The sequence below is a fragment of the Ceratotherium simum genome, chromosome 4 (assembly GCF_057802395.1).
Source record: "Ceratotherium simum simum isolate JZ-2026a chromosome 4, ASM5780239v1, whole genome shotgun sequence".
Lineage (NCBI taxonomy): Eukaryota > Metazoa > Chordata > Mammalia > Perissodactyla > Rhinocerotidae > Ceratotherium > Ceratotherium simum.
This window is the reverse complement of record NC_141903.1, coordinates 45,421,326-45,439,180: the sequence shown is the minus strand read 5'-3', so window position 1 is coordinate 45,439,180 and position 17,855 is coordinate 45,421,326. Positions and strand designations below refer to the sequence as shown.

Below are 17,855 nucleotides of genomic sequence, written 5' to 3'. Positions count from 1 at the left end.
AAGCCCAGCTTCCTTCCTTCACGTTTAATGTAAAACCTCCAAAATCCAATTTTGGGAAAAACATTCAAAAACAACTTCTGAGTTCTCACTACACTTTGAATACACTTTTTTGTTATTGTTTCTTCATTGTAGCCAATTATTAACATCTGTAACCCTAAACTGGACGGTGAATTCTTTGCAGGAGGACCTAGTCTTCAGCTGTGAGCCCTCAGAATCCAGCACTGTGCCTGGAACAAAGCACTGTAGTTTTACAATTAATGTGTATAGAATAAAGTCAATGGGGAACTGCCTCAAAAAAAAAAATTTGGTATTCATATTAAAGCTCCTTAGTGAAGCTGAGTCATTCCAAAGTAATCAAGCAATGGGAGTACAATGAAGGAGATTTGTATTTTATTTTATTGGCTTGACTTCATTATAATTTTCTAATGTCTTAAATTCCCTGTCAGACTGTAATAATGTCAATAATGCAGGAAGTCATGATTGTCTCCAGTTTATTTGGAAACTTCTGATTTTCAATTACTTTTAGTTAGTTTTTCTTTTTCAGTTAGTAAATTTTTAAAAATATACCCAAAATCATATGAATTCTAGTCTCTTTTATCATTCTCTTCACATATTGTTTTGTTACATAGCAGATAATCAGAAAAATTTGGGCCAATGACTGTTTCATAATTACATGGGGAGATTTGATGTGTCTCTCAAAAATGTAAACCTAATGGCAGACTTACACTTAACCATCTCAGAGAGGAATCAGCCTCTAAATGGAGATAGGGTGTTAATAGTGAAGGAAAAAGTTGAGGCAGCAAGACTGAGTTCCTGTGACCCAAATGTCCCTCTTGTGTGCTATACTTATTTAAATGCATGAAACTGAAGGGATATGTGCCCCCTAGGCAAGCAATATAAAAAATTTGGTGACAATGCCTGTCAGAGACAAACCCAAGTCAGTTATGGACTGCCTTCTCCTTTTCTATACCCAGGGATAATAATTGGGAAGGAACAAACAGTAAATCCCTAAAGGAAATAAAACTTGAAAAAAGGGAGAAAATGAATCTAAATAAAAGACAGCTGAAAAAAATATGGATGTACATTAAAATAATAAGTCCTCCAAAATGGCAAGGAAATGTTTAGAAAAAAAATTTCCCATAGGTTCAAAAATTGCAATAATATTCTCTTTAAAAGTAAGAGCTCAAAGAAGAGGAAAGTGCAAGGGAAACATGCTCATCTCAAAGAAAAAAAATAAAGGAAAAAATGAAAATATTACAGAGATGAACACCACATTAAAAGACAAAAATAAACAGGAATGTAAACATTGTTAGGGAGCAAGATGGATGGGATTAAGGAGTCACACAAAGAATAAAAAGAATAAGCAAATAATAATATAAAATAAATTAAAAAGATAGATTTTGAAAACATAGACAGCAATCTGACATATGTTTAATTGGTGTTACTGCAGAAAAAATCAAATCAAAGAGAAAAAAAATTATTTCAAATCTAATGGAAGAAAATTTCCTTAAAATAAAAACTTGAATCTTTAGCAGAAGAGCACATTGTGTTTCAGAAAAAAAAAAAAATGATACAGAATGATTATCAGAAAAATATATCCTGGTGAAATTACTCAACATAAATTAAAGAACCATGAAGAGATGCTGAGACAGAAAAAGCAAAGGATGTAGCAAGTATAGGGTGAAGACGGGAAACATCTCAGGCATCTCTCAAAACAGAAACAAAACATTCAATGCCAGAAAGAAGGGAAAGTAATGTTTCCACCTAAGAACTTTTGTTCTAAGTTGTTCTTCAAGTATAAAGGCAACAAAGAGGTGTTCTGAAAATTTTGAGAAATCAGAGAATATAATACCCATGTATTTACAGGAATGCAATACTTGTTTGTAAAATTCACTGAATGAAAATTTCTGGTCAACCTGAAGATTAAAGAACTTAGAAATGAAGGAATCACCTTCAGTTAAAAGGTTTGATTGGATCTGTTTAAATATAGAAGATTGAACAGCTCTGAATTCTTTTATAGATGGAATGAAAGTATAAATCCTGACAATATAAAAATAATTATAACACTAACAAAAATGGGAATTGGGTGGGAGGAAAGGAGACGTATAAGTGCTCATTCTCTCGTCTTTCATAGTGATAAATCCATAGATACAATGTAAAGATAAAATATGGGATTTGACCGAAAGGCTCACTTTCTTCACATTTTTACAAACTTTTTTAATGTCTTAAAAGTAGGCATCTTATAGAGACTAGGAAATTAAGCCAACTGCAAATTTAGGAAACAGTGCCCACCAGACCACCCTCACTCCTGACATCAATTGCATTTTATGAGTCCCTAAGACCAACTTTAGGTTTGATAATTCGCTAGGACTCACAAAACTCACTGAAAGCTGTTATCCTCATAGTTACAGCTTATTACATCTAAAGGATACAGGTTAAAATGAGGGCAGAATCCAGGAGGGTACCAAATGCAAGGCTTCTAGTTGTCTTCCCCTGTGGAGTCAGGACAGTGGCATTACTCTCCAGAATCCATGTGTGACAATATACATGGACTATTGCCAATTAGGGAAGCTCACTCAGCCTTGATGTCCAGAGTCTTTTTTGCAGCTTGATCATTTAAATCTAGTTGGCTGCCTCTGTGGCTGACCTCCATCTCCAGCCCCCCAGGAGGTCAAGCTGGGTGACTTAAAGCCCCCCTTCCCCCCACCCATCACATTATTGGTGTGGCTCAGAGACCCCACTCTAAATCATATTGTTGCTATCTGTCACAACATTGCAAGGGCTTAGAGATTATCTCCCAGGAGCTGAAAGCGAAAGCTAGACCTCTGGTTAAATTTTGGGTTAAGGTTAAATTCTTTAGCCAACAAAACTGATATCTCTTATGCCAAAGAAATACTTTATTTTAACTTTAGTTCTATTTTCTTTTGTTAAATTCAAGAAAATTTAAGTTGATTGCATTTATTAAAATAGTGTAGTTTCATTTCTCATAAATGTTATGAATGGGACGCTCTGCAGCTGTGCTCTGGGCATGTATACACATACCTATACCTACAGCTGTACCTGTACATGTACATATACATTTAGGACATATTAAAGTGTGGCATCTATCTTTTGTTATTATAACAGCCATTTTTGTAATCTTGTGGGACCTCTTGAAGGCAGGAAAAAAAATGCAAATCCCTTTAGCTGAGACTTAATGCTGTGATCCAGACCACTTCTAGAAGATGCTGTGACATATTTAAATTTCCTTTGTATTATAAAATTACCCAATTTCTGACCATCAAGTCCCTGTGTCTGATAACAGACACACGGAACAGTGATTGGGTGTGGAATGAATCACCCAGGCATGGGTTGCCAAATTAATCTAAAAAAAAATAACACTAAAGCTGTTATAATATCACCAGTTGCTGGGCAAATTTTTCAAAATATAAAGCATGTTAAAACACGAGAGAAAAGAACGGATAATGAACGGGGCTCTGTTCTTGTTTGGCCAAAATGATAAATGCAGTTCCGGAACTTCTGGAATCTTTCTTTTGACCAGTCATTAGGCAAGTTGCCAATATCCTGTTATCCCAATTACAGACCAAGACCAACAAGATGCCAGCTTGCATTTTAATAAAGAATCTTTATGTCTCGAATAACAACATATTTTGCTTTGCTGCCTCTTTCATTGGCCCTCATCTTAAAACAGGATTATACTAATTCCTACCTCATAGGGGGTTTTGACGATTAAATTAAATACTGCTCTTAAGCTCTCAGTAGTGTCTGGCATACAGTAAGTACTCAATCAATATTAGTTGCTCTCCTTTATATTTTAATTTAAATAACGAATTCTGATGCTAGTTACATGCTTATTTTACTGAGATTAAAAACCAGAGATGTTTGTGTTTAGTCTTTGATAATAAATAATACTATTAATTAATCTTATTCATTTCCCACTTATTTGTTCTATATTTGTTCATTTCTCTCCTCCTCCTTCTCCTCTTTCTATTTGTCTTTATTATTTTTTCTCACTTCAGTTTATTACCTCCATTTTAGTTTACTATTTCCTAGTTCACCTTAATGAAATTGCTTGTTTATAATTATCAGGAAAACCTCATTTTTTTAATATATAAAATGAAGGGGTTGGATTGAAGCAATCTGTGATTCTCTCTCAGGGTCAGATTTTAGTGGATCTGTGAGTCTGTATGACATGATAATATGGACAGTACAGGAGCAGGGGAGCTGGAAATATTTAGGCACAGGGAGAGATGTCCAGTTACCTTGTTTCCCAGTATGATGAGGGTGTTCCAACAAGTTTGCCGTCTCACACCATGACAGTATACGGAAGTACTGAGGGTTACTTCAGGGACATTAAGGTGAAAGGCCTGGGGAAAAGGTCAGTAAGTGTCAAATAATAAGTACTTTTTAGGCATCTGATCCCTTTTCGAAGTATTGGAGGTTAGAAATAGACAACAAAATCCTTGCACTCACTAGTTTATATTTTAGTTCTGTTAAAACTTTCCATTTCAAGGAATGTTTTGAATAATTGCAAGAAGGAGAAGGCAAGAAAGTGGTGGTCTTACCTGTTGTTAGTAGAGTATGTCATTATGTGCAGAGATTGCTTGCTATCACTCATTCAAGATTAAAATTAGTAATGTTTTGCTAACGTAACATGCATCATAAAAGAAATGAAAGTAAATGCCAGCACGAGTGCTGTTTACTAATACCTTCAATTTTGATTTTCAAATGTTTAATTTTTCATCAGTAAAGGTTACTTGTTTTAATAAATCCACATTCTAATTCTTTATTTCAGTTGACTGAGCATAAAATCTGCTACTAGTAGATGTTATTGCACAAATAAATATTGAATCTTGTTTTCGTTTGTTTGATTTTGTTTTTGCAGCTTTTTTTCACTTTTGACTTGATAAAGTATGATTTTCAGAAAGATGAACCTGTTAGAAATGAACAGGGCTGGTGTAGTCATGTAAAAAAAGGTAAGATTCTTGTATCTGAAGATGTCTCCTCAGGCAAGGTTTCCAAAGTTCTATTTAATTACTACTGAATTTAGAAAAGAAAGAATAGGTATTTCTAATATGTAATGTGACTTATTTGGAATTTCAACACAGGTAGAATGGTTTAATTATTAGATGTTAGGAGCCTCAAGAGGGTCACTCAGATAGTACATTATTAAAATTTAAAAATGGACACTATTAGGCTCATATTTTTCTTTTTTTTTTTTTTTTGTGAAGAAGATTGGCCCTGAGCTAACATGTGTGCCAATCTTCCTCTATTTTGTATGTGGGACACTGCCACAGCATGGCTTGATGAGCAGTGTGTAGGTCCGCACCCAGGATCCGAACCCGCAAACCCCAGGCCACTGAAGCGGAGCACGCGATCTTAACCACTGTGCCACCGGGCCGGCCCCAGGCTCATATTTTTCTTAATCTACCACTTTTAGTTTGTAACAATGGCGTATGTCTAATGCCCTGTATCACCAAAATATAATATAAAAATGAATGACTTAATTTATCATTCTAGATATGGTAGAAAGACAAACAGACTTGGATTTAAATCTGGGCTCTTGCATTTAGAAACTCTACAACTTTGGGCAGCTCACTCAACCTGAGTCTCATTTTCTTCATATGTAGAATAAGAGTGATGATATTTATTTCGTGAGGTTATTGTTGGCAACTAAATGAGATGATGTGAACAAAACCCTGTGGAGGGCCTGGCATGTGCCTTGTTACCCCTCTCCCCTTCTCTTCCTCCTCTCAGGCCCCCTCCTCCACCACCAAGGTAGACTTTCTTATAATTTTTGGTTAGAAATTTTAATGAAAGCAAGTGCCCCAATTAACTTGCTGCTACATATAATTAATCTAGAAAATTAAATGTAGAGATATTCACTTAGAATTGTTTAGAGATCCAGTCTGAATAAATCAGGCCAAAATTACTTTTTTTTTTTACAGCCTCAGAATATGTTTAAACTACATTTCAGAGATGATTTCCTTTAAATCTTTACTTCACACGTGGAGATAAAGGTTGCAAATATGTTTTGTTTTTTTTCTGGTAGCTGAAAGATTGGAAAAAATATAAGCCTTATCTAATAAAAAACAAATTTCCCAATCCTCTGAACTTCAAGCCTAGGGGCACTCATCAACTATCTTTCCCTAATTCAACTCTATAGACAGCGTCTAAGATAAAAGCCATTTCTAAAGAGATTGCAAAGAACTTTATTTAAACACACTTCTCTAGTGGGTTTTATTTATTACAATTACAGTAATATCTGACATTGGAACTTGAATCCCAGAACTGCTTATACAACCTCAGGGTTTCTTAAAAAGCAGGTTGGAACAGTATGGTGCTGGCATGAAAACAGACACATAGATCAATGGAATAGAATAGAGAGCCCAGAAATGAACTCACTCATTTATAGTCAATTAATTTACAACAAAGGAGGTAAGCATATGCAATGGGGAAAGGACAGTCTCTTCAATAAATGGTGTTGGGCAAACTGGACAGCTACATGCAAAAGAATGAAACTGGACACTATCTTCTACCATATACAAAAATAAATTCAAAATGAATTCAAGACTTGAATGTAAGACCTAAAACCATAAAACTCCTAGAATAAAACATAGGCAGTCAGTTCACTGACGTTAGTCTTAGCAGTATTTTTTTGGACCAGTTTCCTCAGGCAATGGTAACAAAAGCAAAAATAAACAAATGGAATTACATCAATCTAAAAAGATTTTGCACAGCAAAGGAAACCATCAACAAAACAAAAAGGCAACCTACTGAATGGGAGAAGATATTTGTAAATCATACATCTGATAAGGGGTTAATATCCAAAATATATAAAGAACTTATACTACTTGATATCAGAAAACAATCTGATTAAAAAATGAGCAGAGGGCTTAAATATTTTTCCAAAGAAGACATACAGATGGCCAACAGGCACAAAAGACGTTCAGCATCACTAATTATCAGGGAAATGTAAATCAAAACCACAATGAGATAGCACCTCACACCTGTTAGAATGGCTATTATCAAAAAGACAAAAAATAACAAGTGTTGGCAAGGATGTGGAGAAAAGGGAACCCTTGTACACTTTGTTGGTGGGAATGTAAATTGGTGCAGCCACTATGGAAAACAGTCTGGAGGTTCCTAAAAAAATTAAAAATAGAACTACTATACAATCCAACAGATCTACTTCTGGATATTTATCAGAAGAAAACAAGAACACTAATTCAAAGGGATATATGCACTCCCAAGTTCATTGCAGCATTATTTACAATAGCCAAGATATAGAAACAACTTAAATGTCCATTGATAGATGAATGGATAAAGAAGATGTGGTAAATATATACAATGGAGTATTACTCAGCCATAAAAAATAATGAAATCTTGCCATTTGCAGCAACATGGATGGACCTAGAAGGTATTATGCTAAATGAAATAGGTCAGACAGAGAAGGACAAATATCGTATGATTTCGCTTATAGGTGGAATCTAAAAAAACAAAACAAACAAACAAACAAAACAGAAACAGACTCACAGATACAGGAAATTGGTGGTGACTGGAGTGGGGAGGAATTGAGAGGGCAGGTGAAATAGGTGAAGAGAATTAAAAGGTACAAACTTGCAGTTATAAAATTAATAAGTCATGGGGATGTAATGTATACCATAGAGAATGTAGTCAATAATGTCATAACTTTGTATGGTGACAGATGGTAACTAGACTTATTGTAGTGATCGTTTCACAATGTATATAAACATCAAATCACTAGGATGTATACCTGAAACTAATAGGATATTGTATGTCAATTATACTTCAATTAAAAAAAGCAGATTGTCCCCAGATATCTGCTTTACTATTTTGCAATTCTCATTTTGGGTTACTCAATATTTTTTTTTCCATTAAAGTATTTTGTCTTGCATAAATTGTGCCTAGAAGGGAAAAATAAGAATATGCTATGACCTTTTTAAGCATTTGCAGTAATTAATTTGTCAGGCAAGAAACTGTCATCTGTCTCCTGAAGAAAAAAAACAAAGAACTTAAATTTTAAGGAATTGGAAAATTCTGATATACAAGGACTGTAGACTGATGGAATACGTGATGGAGGAGAGGCTCTGGAGTTGGATGGACCTGGTTAAAAAAACTCCAACTCCAACATTTGGCAGCTGTGTGACCTTGGACAAATTACTTTTTCTTCCGCAATTTCTTCACCTGTACAATGAAGATAATATGAGGGCATGTCTTATAGGTTTGTGATGAAGACCAGATGGGATACATAGGTAAAGCACTCAGAATAGTGACTGGTACCCAGAAAGTGCTCAATAAGTGTAACAATGGCAATGAGGATGATGATGATGATAATGAAATGATGGTGTTGGTGATGACAGTGACAATCAGGGGCCTCTGCTGTAGCAGAGAAGGCTTGTTTTCACCAGTGGCATGTGCGCCCTTGGAAGCCAGAATGTCCAATAAGGAGTGGGAGCAATGGGAGTTGAATAGAGAGTGTTAAAATGACATGAACTGCTTTACAGTTTGCTGGAATTCAACCCCAAGTAACTCATCACGTGTATGTTGCTTCTCATCACAGAGCAAGTCAACAATGGCCTTGAAATCTGGGGCAGTGATTGCTGCTCCCTTTGTCTTCTACTTTTCTCTTAGTTTTTTACCTTGCACGTTGCTGGACAAAATCTTGATTAATTTGAATAAATCTGATTGAAAAATTATTTCAGGTAATGTATCTAAATATAAGTAAAACTAATACATTTCATGTCTCGTCTCTTGCCTGTAAGTATTTTCAGACTAACATCCCAGAGGAATAAAACATTTTCTTAGGGGCTGGCCTGGTGGCATAATGGTTAAGTTCAGCACACTCTGCTTCAGTGGCCTGGGGTTTGCAGGTTTGGATCAGGGGTGCTGACATACACCACTCATCAGCCATGCTGTGGAGGCATCCCACATACAAAATAGAGGAAAGATGGGCACAGATGTTAGCTCAGGGCCAATCTTCCTCAAGCAAAAAGAGGAAGATTGGCAACAGGTGTTAGCTCAGGGCCACTATTCCTCAACAACAACAAACAAAAAACCTTATCTTAAAATTTCTAGTAACATATTAACTAGATCGGATACAGTATTGTACAGAAACCTTGTTCCAAAATTGTAGAGACTTGAATTTAAGTTCTAAGTCCATTGCTTTCTATCTGTTGGACCTTGGTAACTTACTTCACCCTTCTGCGCCTTGGTTCCTTCCCCGTGAAACAGGGATTATAATTATCAACTTCAAAGGATTTCTGTGAAGAATAAACAAGATGACAGCTGCAAAAGGCTTATGGGGCTTGCTACATAGTAAATGTCCAATAAATATTGCTACTATCATAATCTTATTAAAATTATTATTATGGTTATTATTTATATAGTTGTTATTATTATCAGTGTTAAAATCTACATAATCAAAAAAAGTAGCCATTTATCTATCTACCCAGGATGTAAAATAAATTTAACATACCTTTCTTTACATTCAATTTCCTTTTTCTTAGTTTTTCCAAAGTAATTTGTGTTTGTGGCAATCTAGGAAAGGATATGCTGATGTAGGCACCCAGAGTAAATGATATCACATATAATAAAAACAAGTTCAGAGGAAAGTAAGATAAATAACACCAGTTGTGTTGGTCACACACAATTTAGATACCTGCATGGTGTCTGTAATAATAGTTTTAATGAGATCACTGAAAAGTGCCTTTCTCTCACAGGAGAACCTGGACTTCTCATTTCTCGAGTGAATGCAAAGAATCCCTTCTTTGGTTATGCTGGGAATAAGAAGCACACAGAGAAAAAATTGCTCTGTGATGTGTTTAAGAAGGGAGATGTTTACTTTAACACAGGAGATTTAATGGTCCAAGATCAGGAGAATTTCCTATATTTTTGGGACCGTGTTGGAGACACGTTCAGGTATGAAGTGTCCTTGGTTGTGCTGCTTGTGCTGTGACTGTGAACCACGCCCTGAGCAGGGCCCTGTGGAGACATTACAGACCACATGTTCTTGACCTTCAGGGCAGACAGAGCCCTTTTATCTCAATAGTGTCTCCCCATTTAAAAGTTCATGGTGGGGCCAGCCTGGTGGTGCAAACGGTTAAGTGCGCCCGCTCCGCTGCAGTGGCCCGGGGTGGCAGCCCGGGTTTCACCGGTTCAGATCCCGGGTGCGCACCGCTTGTCAAGCCATGTTGTGGCGGTGTCCCATATAAAGTGGAGGAAAATGGGCACGGATGTTAGCCCAGGGCCAGTCTTCCTCAGCAAAAAGAAGAGGATTGGCAGATGTTAGCTCAGGGCCGATGTTCCTCACACAAAAAAAAATAATAATAAAAAAAATATGTGTCTAGATTGAAACATAAGATAAATTTTGATGTCAATTTTTATAATTATTTTAATGAATCAGTTTGGTCCAAATCAGTGAGTTCCTTTTTTAAGGATATAAAACAGGTAGGCAGATGTTAATTCTAAATAGTACGGTTAAAACATAAAACCAGTTGCATCAAATATGGTCTAATTCTTGACCTAATGATAACAATGAAACAGCAAAATTTCCCTTTCTTATATGTTCTTTTTTACTTCCTTAAGATTATTTTAGGATTATGAAATTATTTTGCTTTACTAGTCAATGACTATAGAACAGTGAAGGATAGATAGTGGACATTCAAAAAATGATTGAATGAATAAATGAATTATACTTCCTACTTCCTCGCCTTCTTATACCATGTTGTGAGCTCACTTTAATTATCTTAATTAAAATAAAATATTCATTCATATGCATTAGAAGAGCCAAAGGGGTTAATCCCTAGAAGCAAGGGTGTCAGTAGACGTAAGACCACTGCTATAGCCTTCCTTTCAGTTTTTTCTATGTCTGTCATTAAAGATAGGGAATGTTTTGTACTTAACTGTTATTATATTACAAAATAAAGAGGTATTTATCATTGTTTTACTTTTTTTTTTTGTGAGGAGATCAGCCCTGTGCTAACATCCGCCAATCCTCCTCTTTTTTTGCCGAGGAAGACGGCCCTGGGCTAACATCCGTGCCCATCCTCCTCCATTTTATATGGGACGCCGCCACAGCATGGCTTGCCAAAGCAGTGCGTCGGTGCACGCCCGGGATCCGAACCAGCGAACCCCGGGCCGCCACAGCGGAGCGCGCGCACCCAACCGCTTGCGCCACCGGGCCGGCCCCTCATTGTTTTACTTTTTATAACATATTATAAAGATTTTACCTTTTCAGTAAGCAATTTATACCAATGAGACATAGATAAAGTAATTTTAACTAAGAAACAGATACTGATTTTGTTGACTTGGTTGACTTATCAACAAAGTGCTTCCTTAGAAATGCCTTTTGTTCTGAAAACTGCCATTGTTTTTGGTTACTACCTGCTCACACAGAGCCAAGTGCAAGGCACTGAAACTAGAACTGGGTACCTAGTTCTTCAAATATAAGGGCACTCACTGGATCTTGTTTTTTATTTAGATGGAAAGGGGAAAATGTTGCAACCACAGAGGTTGCTGACACTATTGGAAAGCTGGATTTCATACAGGAAACAAACGTCTATGGTGTGGCTGTGCCAGGTATGAATATATTTCAGGTTTTCAAATGATTCTCAGAATGGCATGTGCCACTTTTCTTTAGTTTTGCAATGATCTTACTAATTCAACATCTTATTTTGTATATGTTAAAATAAATATCTTAGTCTTGTCTCGGCAAGTAATGCCCTAGACCAAGCTAACAAACTTCAAGTTCACCTCGGGGAAAAGGTACCCACTGAATTTTAATGTTAAGTGTGTATCTTTAAGCAAAGCCTGAAAACTCTGGTCAGCGACTCACTGCTTGAAAATAGTTACAGCTTTTCAATAGTCTATTATTTTTCTCTTTATGACTGGAGTTTATACACGCCATTAAACAAGAACATGTTCTAGTTTAAATGTTTAATGACACTTGTAGTTAGGTTGAAATTTTTTAGAAAATTATTTTAAAATCTGTTTGGCCTCATTTATCTTTATAAACATATGAGGATTGTCTCATGATGGTGAAAATGGCCAAGAAAAGTGACTGACCTGAAATCATGGACAGCTGTTCCCCTTCACTTCTTTTTTTTACAGATGACAGCATTTTCCAGCTCAAGTTTGTAGGTGCAGGGGACACTGCGGGTGGCGTGTTTGGATAGGAGAGCAGAGGGAGGGGAAGTTTACTCTAAGAGACAGCAACTGGGTGCTGGAGAATTGCTACAGGAGATTCTGATCCCCTGGAAAAATCCATAGGTGGCATGATAAGCAGTAAGCGATCTGTGGAATTAGCAGTCTCTAGTTTCTTAACTTAAAAATATACCCTTTATTTTTTGCATTAATGCTTAACATGGACATTTCTCTGGAATAAATTTGCCTTTAAATAAATGTTTCCTCTTCATATTTTTATATTAATGGTGGTAGGATGCAAATTATGGAGCGTTTATGGTGTTTTCCATTCCATCTATTTCATTTTTATAGTGTAGACAATCAGGGATAGACTCTACCCTTCTCTGTTCCTAAATTATTTCTAGGGAGTAAATCATATGCTCAGGGAAGGCCCCACTCATTTATGCTACTGTTGCATTGTTATTATTGCAATAGATTTAATGTCTCTATTTGCAACAATTAGTATGCAATTAATAAGATCATTTTAAAAATTTACCTAGTACTTGTCAAATTGATTCTATTTCAAACTTTTTTTTTCAGATTATGAAGGAAAAGCAGGAATGGCTTCTATTATTTTAAAACCAAATAAGGCTTTAGACTTGGAAAAAGTTTATGAACAAGTTGTAACATATCTACCAGCTTATGCCTGCCCGCGATTCTTAAGAATTCAGGTAATTTTACTGTCTGAATTTTAAGAATTCAGGTAATTTTAGTTACCCATCAAATTTTAGACCAGGATCCAGGAGATAGTTTAATTACAAAATAATATTTTATCCTTTAGATAATATGTGCATTTTATTTATATTAGAAAATTTCAAGAACAGTGAAAAGTATTGGGATGCTAATTTATGTCGTATTTGAAGCCTGATTATATGGAAGGAAGCATGATGAAATGCTAGCATGTCTTTGTCTTTGTCCTAATGATAGAATTGCAATCTTCCTCTTCAGTCAAGACCTTAGGGTAAAAAATGATGGTCCCAGTGATGGTGTCAAGCCCAAACCACATCTTACACATGCCTTGTGAAGACATTTGGTGCCGTGTCCCTAAAATTAGGTCCCACCAAGCTGACATCAAGGTGTCTGCAGGATGTGTCCAGAACCTAAAGGCAATTTGCTTTAAGCAATTCTGCTTCTATTATTTAGCCTCATTCTGTCCAGCCTCCCTTTGGGACTTTATATTTTTGGGGAATTCTGAATTCATTTGTTTTGAGAGGTAGGCTCTCTCTTGTTAGGTTACTAGAATAAAGTACAGTAAAAAGAAAACAAATTTACTCAGCTACTAGGTAACTTTACTTGTTCATTTATTCAGCCATTCATTTATTTAATATTGTGCCTCAAATATAATTTCCCAAAGCTAGTACTCATCATCTCTTAACATCCAATCACATAGAATTTTTCTGGATACTTTTGTCATATCGCTATTAGATCCCTAATGGAGCAATAGATGGAGACATTTCATTTTTAAAGCATTTGCTGAGCAATCGTCGTGGCCAAGTCACTGCTTGGCCAATGGGACACGTCATCTGAAATGTCATAAATACATATTTCATTTACATAATATTTTTTTATTTTTAAGAGCTTATACATACATTGTCTCTGATTATTTTCATAACAAGCCTCTGAAATACTAAAGGTAAGTAAATATGAAGCAGAAGTAACACATTTTCAATTGCAATTTTTATTGAGATAATTGTAGATTCACGTGCAGTTGTAAGAAATAATACAGAGAGATCCTGTGTACCCTTTACTTGGTTTCCTCCAATGGTAACATTTTTCAAAACTGTTATAACCAGGATACTGACATTGATATAATCCACCCATCTTTTTAAAATTTCCTCTGTTTTACTTGTATTCATTTGTGTGTGTGTGTAGTAAGTTCTATATAATTTTATCACCCGTGTAGCTTCATGCATCAATGACCACAGTCAAGATATGAACATGTTCAACACCACAAGGATCCCTCATGTTGCCCTTTTATAACCACACCCAGCTCCACCCCTCCCCATCCCACCCCAGAAATAATGTATTTTAATAGAGTAGAAAGTTGATGGATCAAATAAAATTTTAAATATTTTTACCTTAGGGCAACTTAAAATTCACTTTCATTAAGCAGAGGAAATATTTTGGCATAGGACTACTTGAAGACTAAATCAGTCTTGTACAAATTTAGAAAATATTTTAGCATCATTAAACACCTAAAAGAACTTGGGCCATGACTGTTATGCTTATTACAGTATTTGCTATACTTAGCACAATGCATGACACTTAGTTGGCAGTCAAAATGTTTATTTAATAAATGTTTTATAATAAATGATCTGATATAAGCAATGCAAAAGTATAAGTTACTTCTGACAAAAATGAATAAAACAACAATCTCATTAAAAATCTGTTTAGCACAAATTTTAAAAAGATTCTTTTTGCCGATAAATTTGCAAAAGAATTTAAAATGTGATATTACTCAGTATAGCTGGCATGAAGTTAAATTGGTCCTTTCATTCTGCTTGTGGATACACAAATTATTATAACCTCTCTAAAAAATGGTTTGGTAAATATGTGATCAGACTCTTAAAATTTGCATATATTTTGACTTAGTAATTTCATTTCCAGAAATTTATCCTTAGGAAATAATAAAAGATGCACAAATGTTATATATAAAGATGTTCTTCAAAGTATTTATAGTAGTAATAATTTTTGATACTCTCTATAAGGTCAAGGATAAAAGTAAAGTTAATTAAAATATTATAATTAGATGAGATCTTATGAAACCATTGAAAAGTACTGTTTTGATGAAAATTACCTAACCTGGGGAAATATATCTGGTATAATATTGATTTTTTTTTTAAAAAAAGGCAGAACATCAAATTATATAAGTACAGTGAGCTTCTAATTTTCTAAAAAGGAGAAGAAGAAAATGTGTTTCTACACAGTCACGTCTAATTCTGTGATGACAGTGTTGGGTGGGGAGGGGAGAGAAGGGATGAGATCAGGGAAGGAAGTTCAAAGAGAAGTTGACTCTTGAATTAGTCCAGAAGGATGAATAAAAATGGCTGAGTTACTCATAGAACCTTATGTGGACCTCTGCGTGTCATCTGATTTACAACAAGGTTGCTTCTCCATGCCTGAAAGTGCCACCAAGACATACGCTCATCTCCTTTAATCTCTTAAAGCGGAGAATCTTAAACTTTCTAAATTCATGGGCTCTTTAGTATCTCAGTAGTTATTTCATAGCCAGCCCTGGTGGTCTAGTGGTTATCATTCCATGCTTTCACTGCCACAGCCTGGGTTTGTCTTCTGTTCAGGGAACCACACCACCCGTCTGTCAGTTATACTGTGACGCCTGCATGTTCCTGTGATGCTGAAAGCTATGCCACCAAGTATTTCAAATACCAGCAGAGTCACCCGTGGTGGACAGGTTTCAGCGGAGCTTCCAGACTAAGTCAGATTAGGAAGAAAGACCTGGCCACTCACTTCTGAAAAAACTGGCCATGAAAACCCTATGAATAGCAGTGAAGCATTGTCTGAGATAGTGCTGGAAGGTGAGAGGATGGCACAAAAAGACCAGACAGGGTTCCGCTCTGCTGTACACAGGGTCACTAGCAGCCAGAATTGACTCCACAGCACTACAACAACAAAATCATTTCATGGCATTCTTGAGCCAAAACAAATACTTAAACATTCCTTTATTCAGTAGTTAGGTCAAAACAAACTAATAAGTATTTAGGTTTAACAAATTAGTTGCCATTTGAAAAAATAATGCATATAAATTGAAAGAAAAAATATTTGTATTTCATTTTTAAATAACCACAAGTACTAAGGAGATATAAGCTGGGCATTGCGCAACTCTTCAAAATTTGGTGTTAGATTGGACTGAACAGGGCCAGCCTAATTCCACATTCTACACTGATTTTTGGCTATACTTGCTTTTCATCGCAGCAACCACTGAAAAGTCTGTTTTGCAAAGATATGACATCATTGACAAGAATGTATCACAAACTAATATGCAAACTGTGAGCTACCTTGAGGTAGTAGTTTGCGAGTGTCACTGGGTTTACCTTCAGAATTTAAAACATCCCATGGGGACTCTGGAAATTCACTGAGGTACCACAAGGCACCTCAGTGTATGGTTTGGAAACCCGAGTTTTAGATCATTCTTTACTCCCTCTGGTTCTTATAGTTTTCTGCCTTATGGAATAGATTGTTGTCTTTTACAGCTTTCATTTTCTTGGTGTCTAACAGCATTCTCTGTACATAATATTGTATTGACACTTAATTGAAGCAATAAGCCTATGTGTTTTAGACATGTTTGTAATCAGTTGTAATCAGTTATTGACTGTATTCATAATTATTATATGTTGAATAAAGTTCACAGGTAAATTAAGCTAAAGATTTAAATGTTCTAGGGGGCATTTTCTATTTCTAATGTTAAATTATTAGTAGTAAATATAGAGATGGTCATTGGATATAAAAATGTTATAATTAAATATTACAGTCTATAGTATTAAATGTTTTATTTATATATTTTAGATAATATTAAATGATTCCACTAATCCTGGTAAATGCTTTATAGGAAAAGATGGAAACGACAGGGACATTCAAACCACAGAAGTTTCAGTTGGTGGAAGAAGGATTTAGTCCATTGAAAATTTTGGATCCACTTTATTTCATGGATAACTTGAAAAAATCTTATGTTCCATTGACCAAAGAACTTTATGATCAAATAATATTAGGGGAGATCAAACTTTAAGATATTTTATATATGGCATTTTCATATGCTTTCTTAGGAGAAGTGAGAGTATCTGATTCTTTAATATGAAATGGGGAAAGGGAACTGACATTAATTATGTGCTATATTTCCTTAATATGCAACAGCTTTTCTTTAGGTAAGAAGTTTAATTTGTTTTAATTGATAACAAACTTTACTTGATTATTCTTTTTACCTATTTGGGGATTCAGTGCATAACTAAATATTTGCCTTAATCTTAAAGATTTTAAATAATAAGTGGTTAACAGTTTAGACACTTACTAAAAATGTACTTTTAAATATTTAAAGTTTCTAGTTTTGAATAAATCATTAAATTATACTCAAATAATTGGTTTTCATGTGCCCTTTCCTATATAACTCAATAAAACCCTCTTCATTAATATGTGTTTTGAGACTTTTGTTCTGATATTTTTAATTCTAAACTTCCAGTCAAAGGAAGCTGACTGATGAAATGTATGCACTCATATCTCCCTTATCTTAAAGTCACATTAAGATGATAGAAGAAATATAAAAATACAAAACAGCAAAGCAGGAAAACTGGTAAGCTGAAAGCATGTAGGAATTTTTGGAAGATATATAAATGGGATTAAATTGATGATAAAATCCAACAGAGCTGTAGAAACCATTAATAATACAGGAAAAGAACAGACTAGAATTGAACCCAGGTATTAACACCAAGATCAGAGGCAGAAAGGGCTTTGAGTGTGAGCAGGTCTGTGAGTAGTTAACTGGGAAACGCATTACAAGAATAGTGTAATAAGCACAATTGTACTTACTGCAATCTGGAAGCACCAGGCTCCAGTGTTTGCTTTAAGCTAGAACCACTCTCTTAACAAAGTGAGCTGCCCTCCATAGGACGGGGTTGTGGGGCTGGACTAAGAAATGGCGT

The 17,855-nt window shown here is 35.3% G+C and overlaps 1 protein-coding gene across 1 annotated transcript in view; it reads left to right on the top strand.

Moving 5' to 3' along the window:
• SLC27A6 (solute carrier family 27 member 6) overlaps positions 1 to 17,346 on the top strand; it is a 62,508-nt gene extending 45,162 nt beyond the window's left edge. The window contains exons 6-10 of the mRNA XM_004420245.3: positions 4,886 to 4,976; positions 9,744 to 9,942; positions 11,504 to 11,601; positions 12,745 to 12,875; positions 16,772 to 17,346. Coding sequence (XP_004420302.1) covers positions 4,886 to 4,976; positions 9,744 to 9,942; positions 11,504 to 11,601; positions 12,745 to 12,875; positions 16,772 to 16,948 — 696 coding nt within the window. The 3' untranslated portion in view covers positions 16,949 to 17,346. The remainder of the gene's footprint in view (positions 1 to 4,885; positions 4,977 to 9,743; positions 9,943 to 11,503; positions 11,602 to 12,744; positions 12,876 to 16,771) is intronic.
• Positions 17,347 to 17,855: the final 509 nt, after the last annotated feature.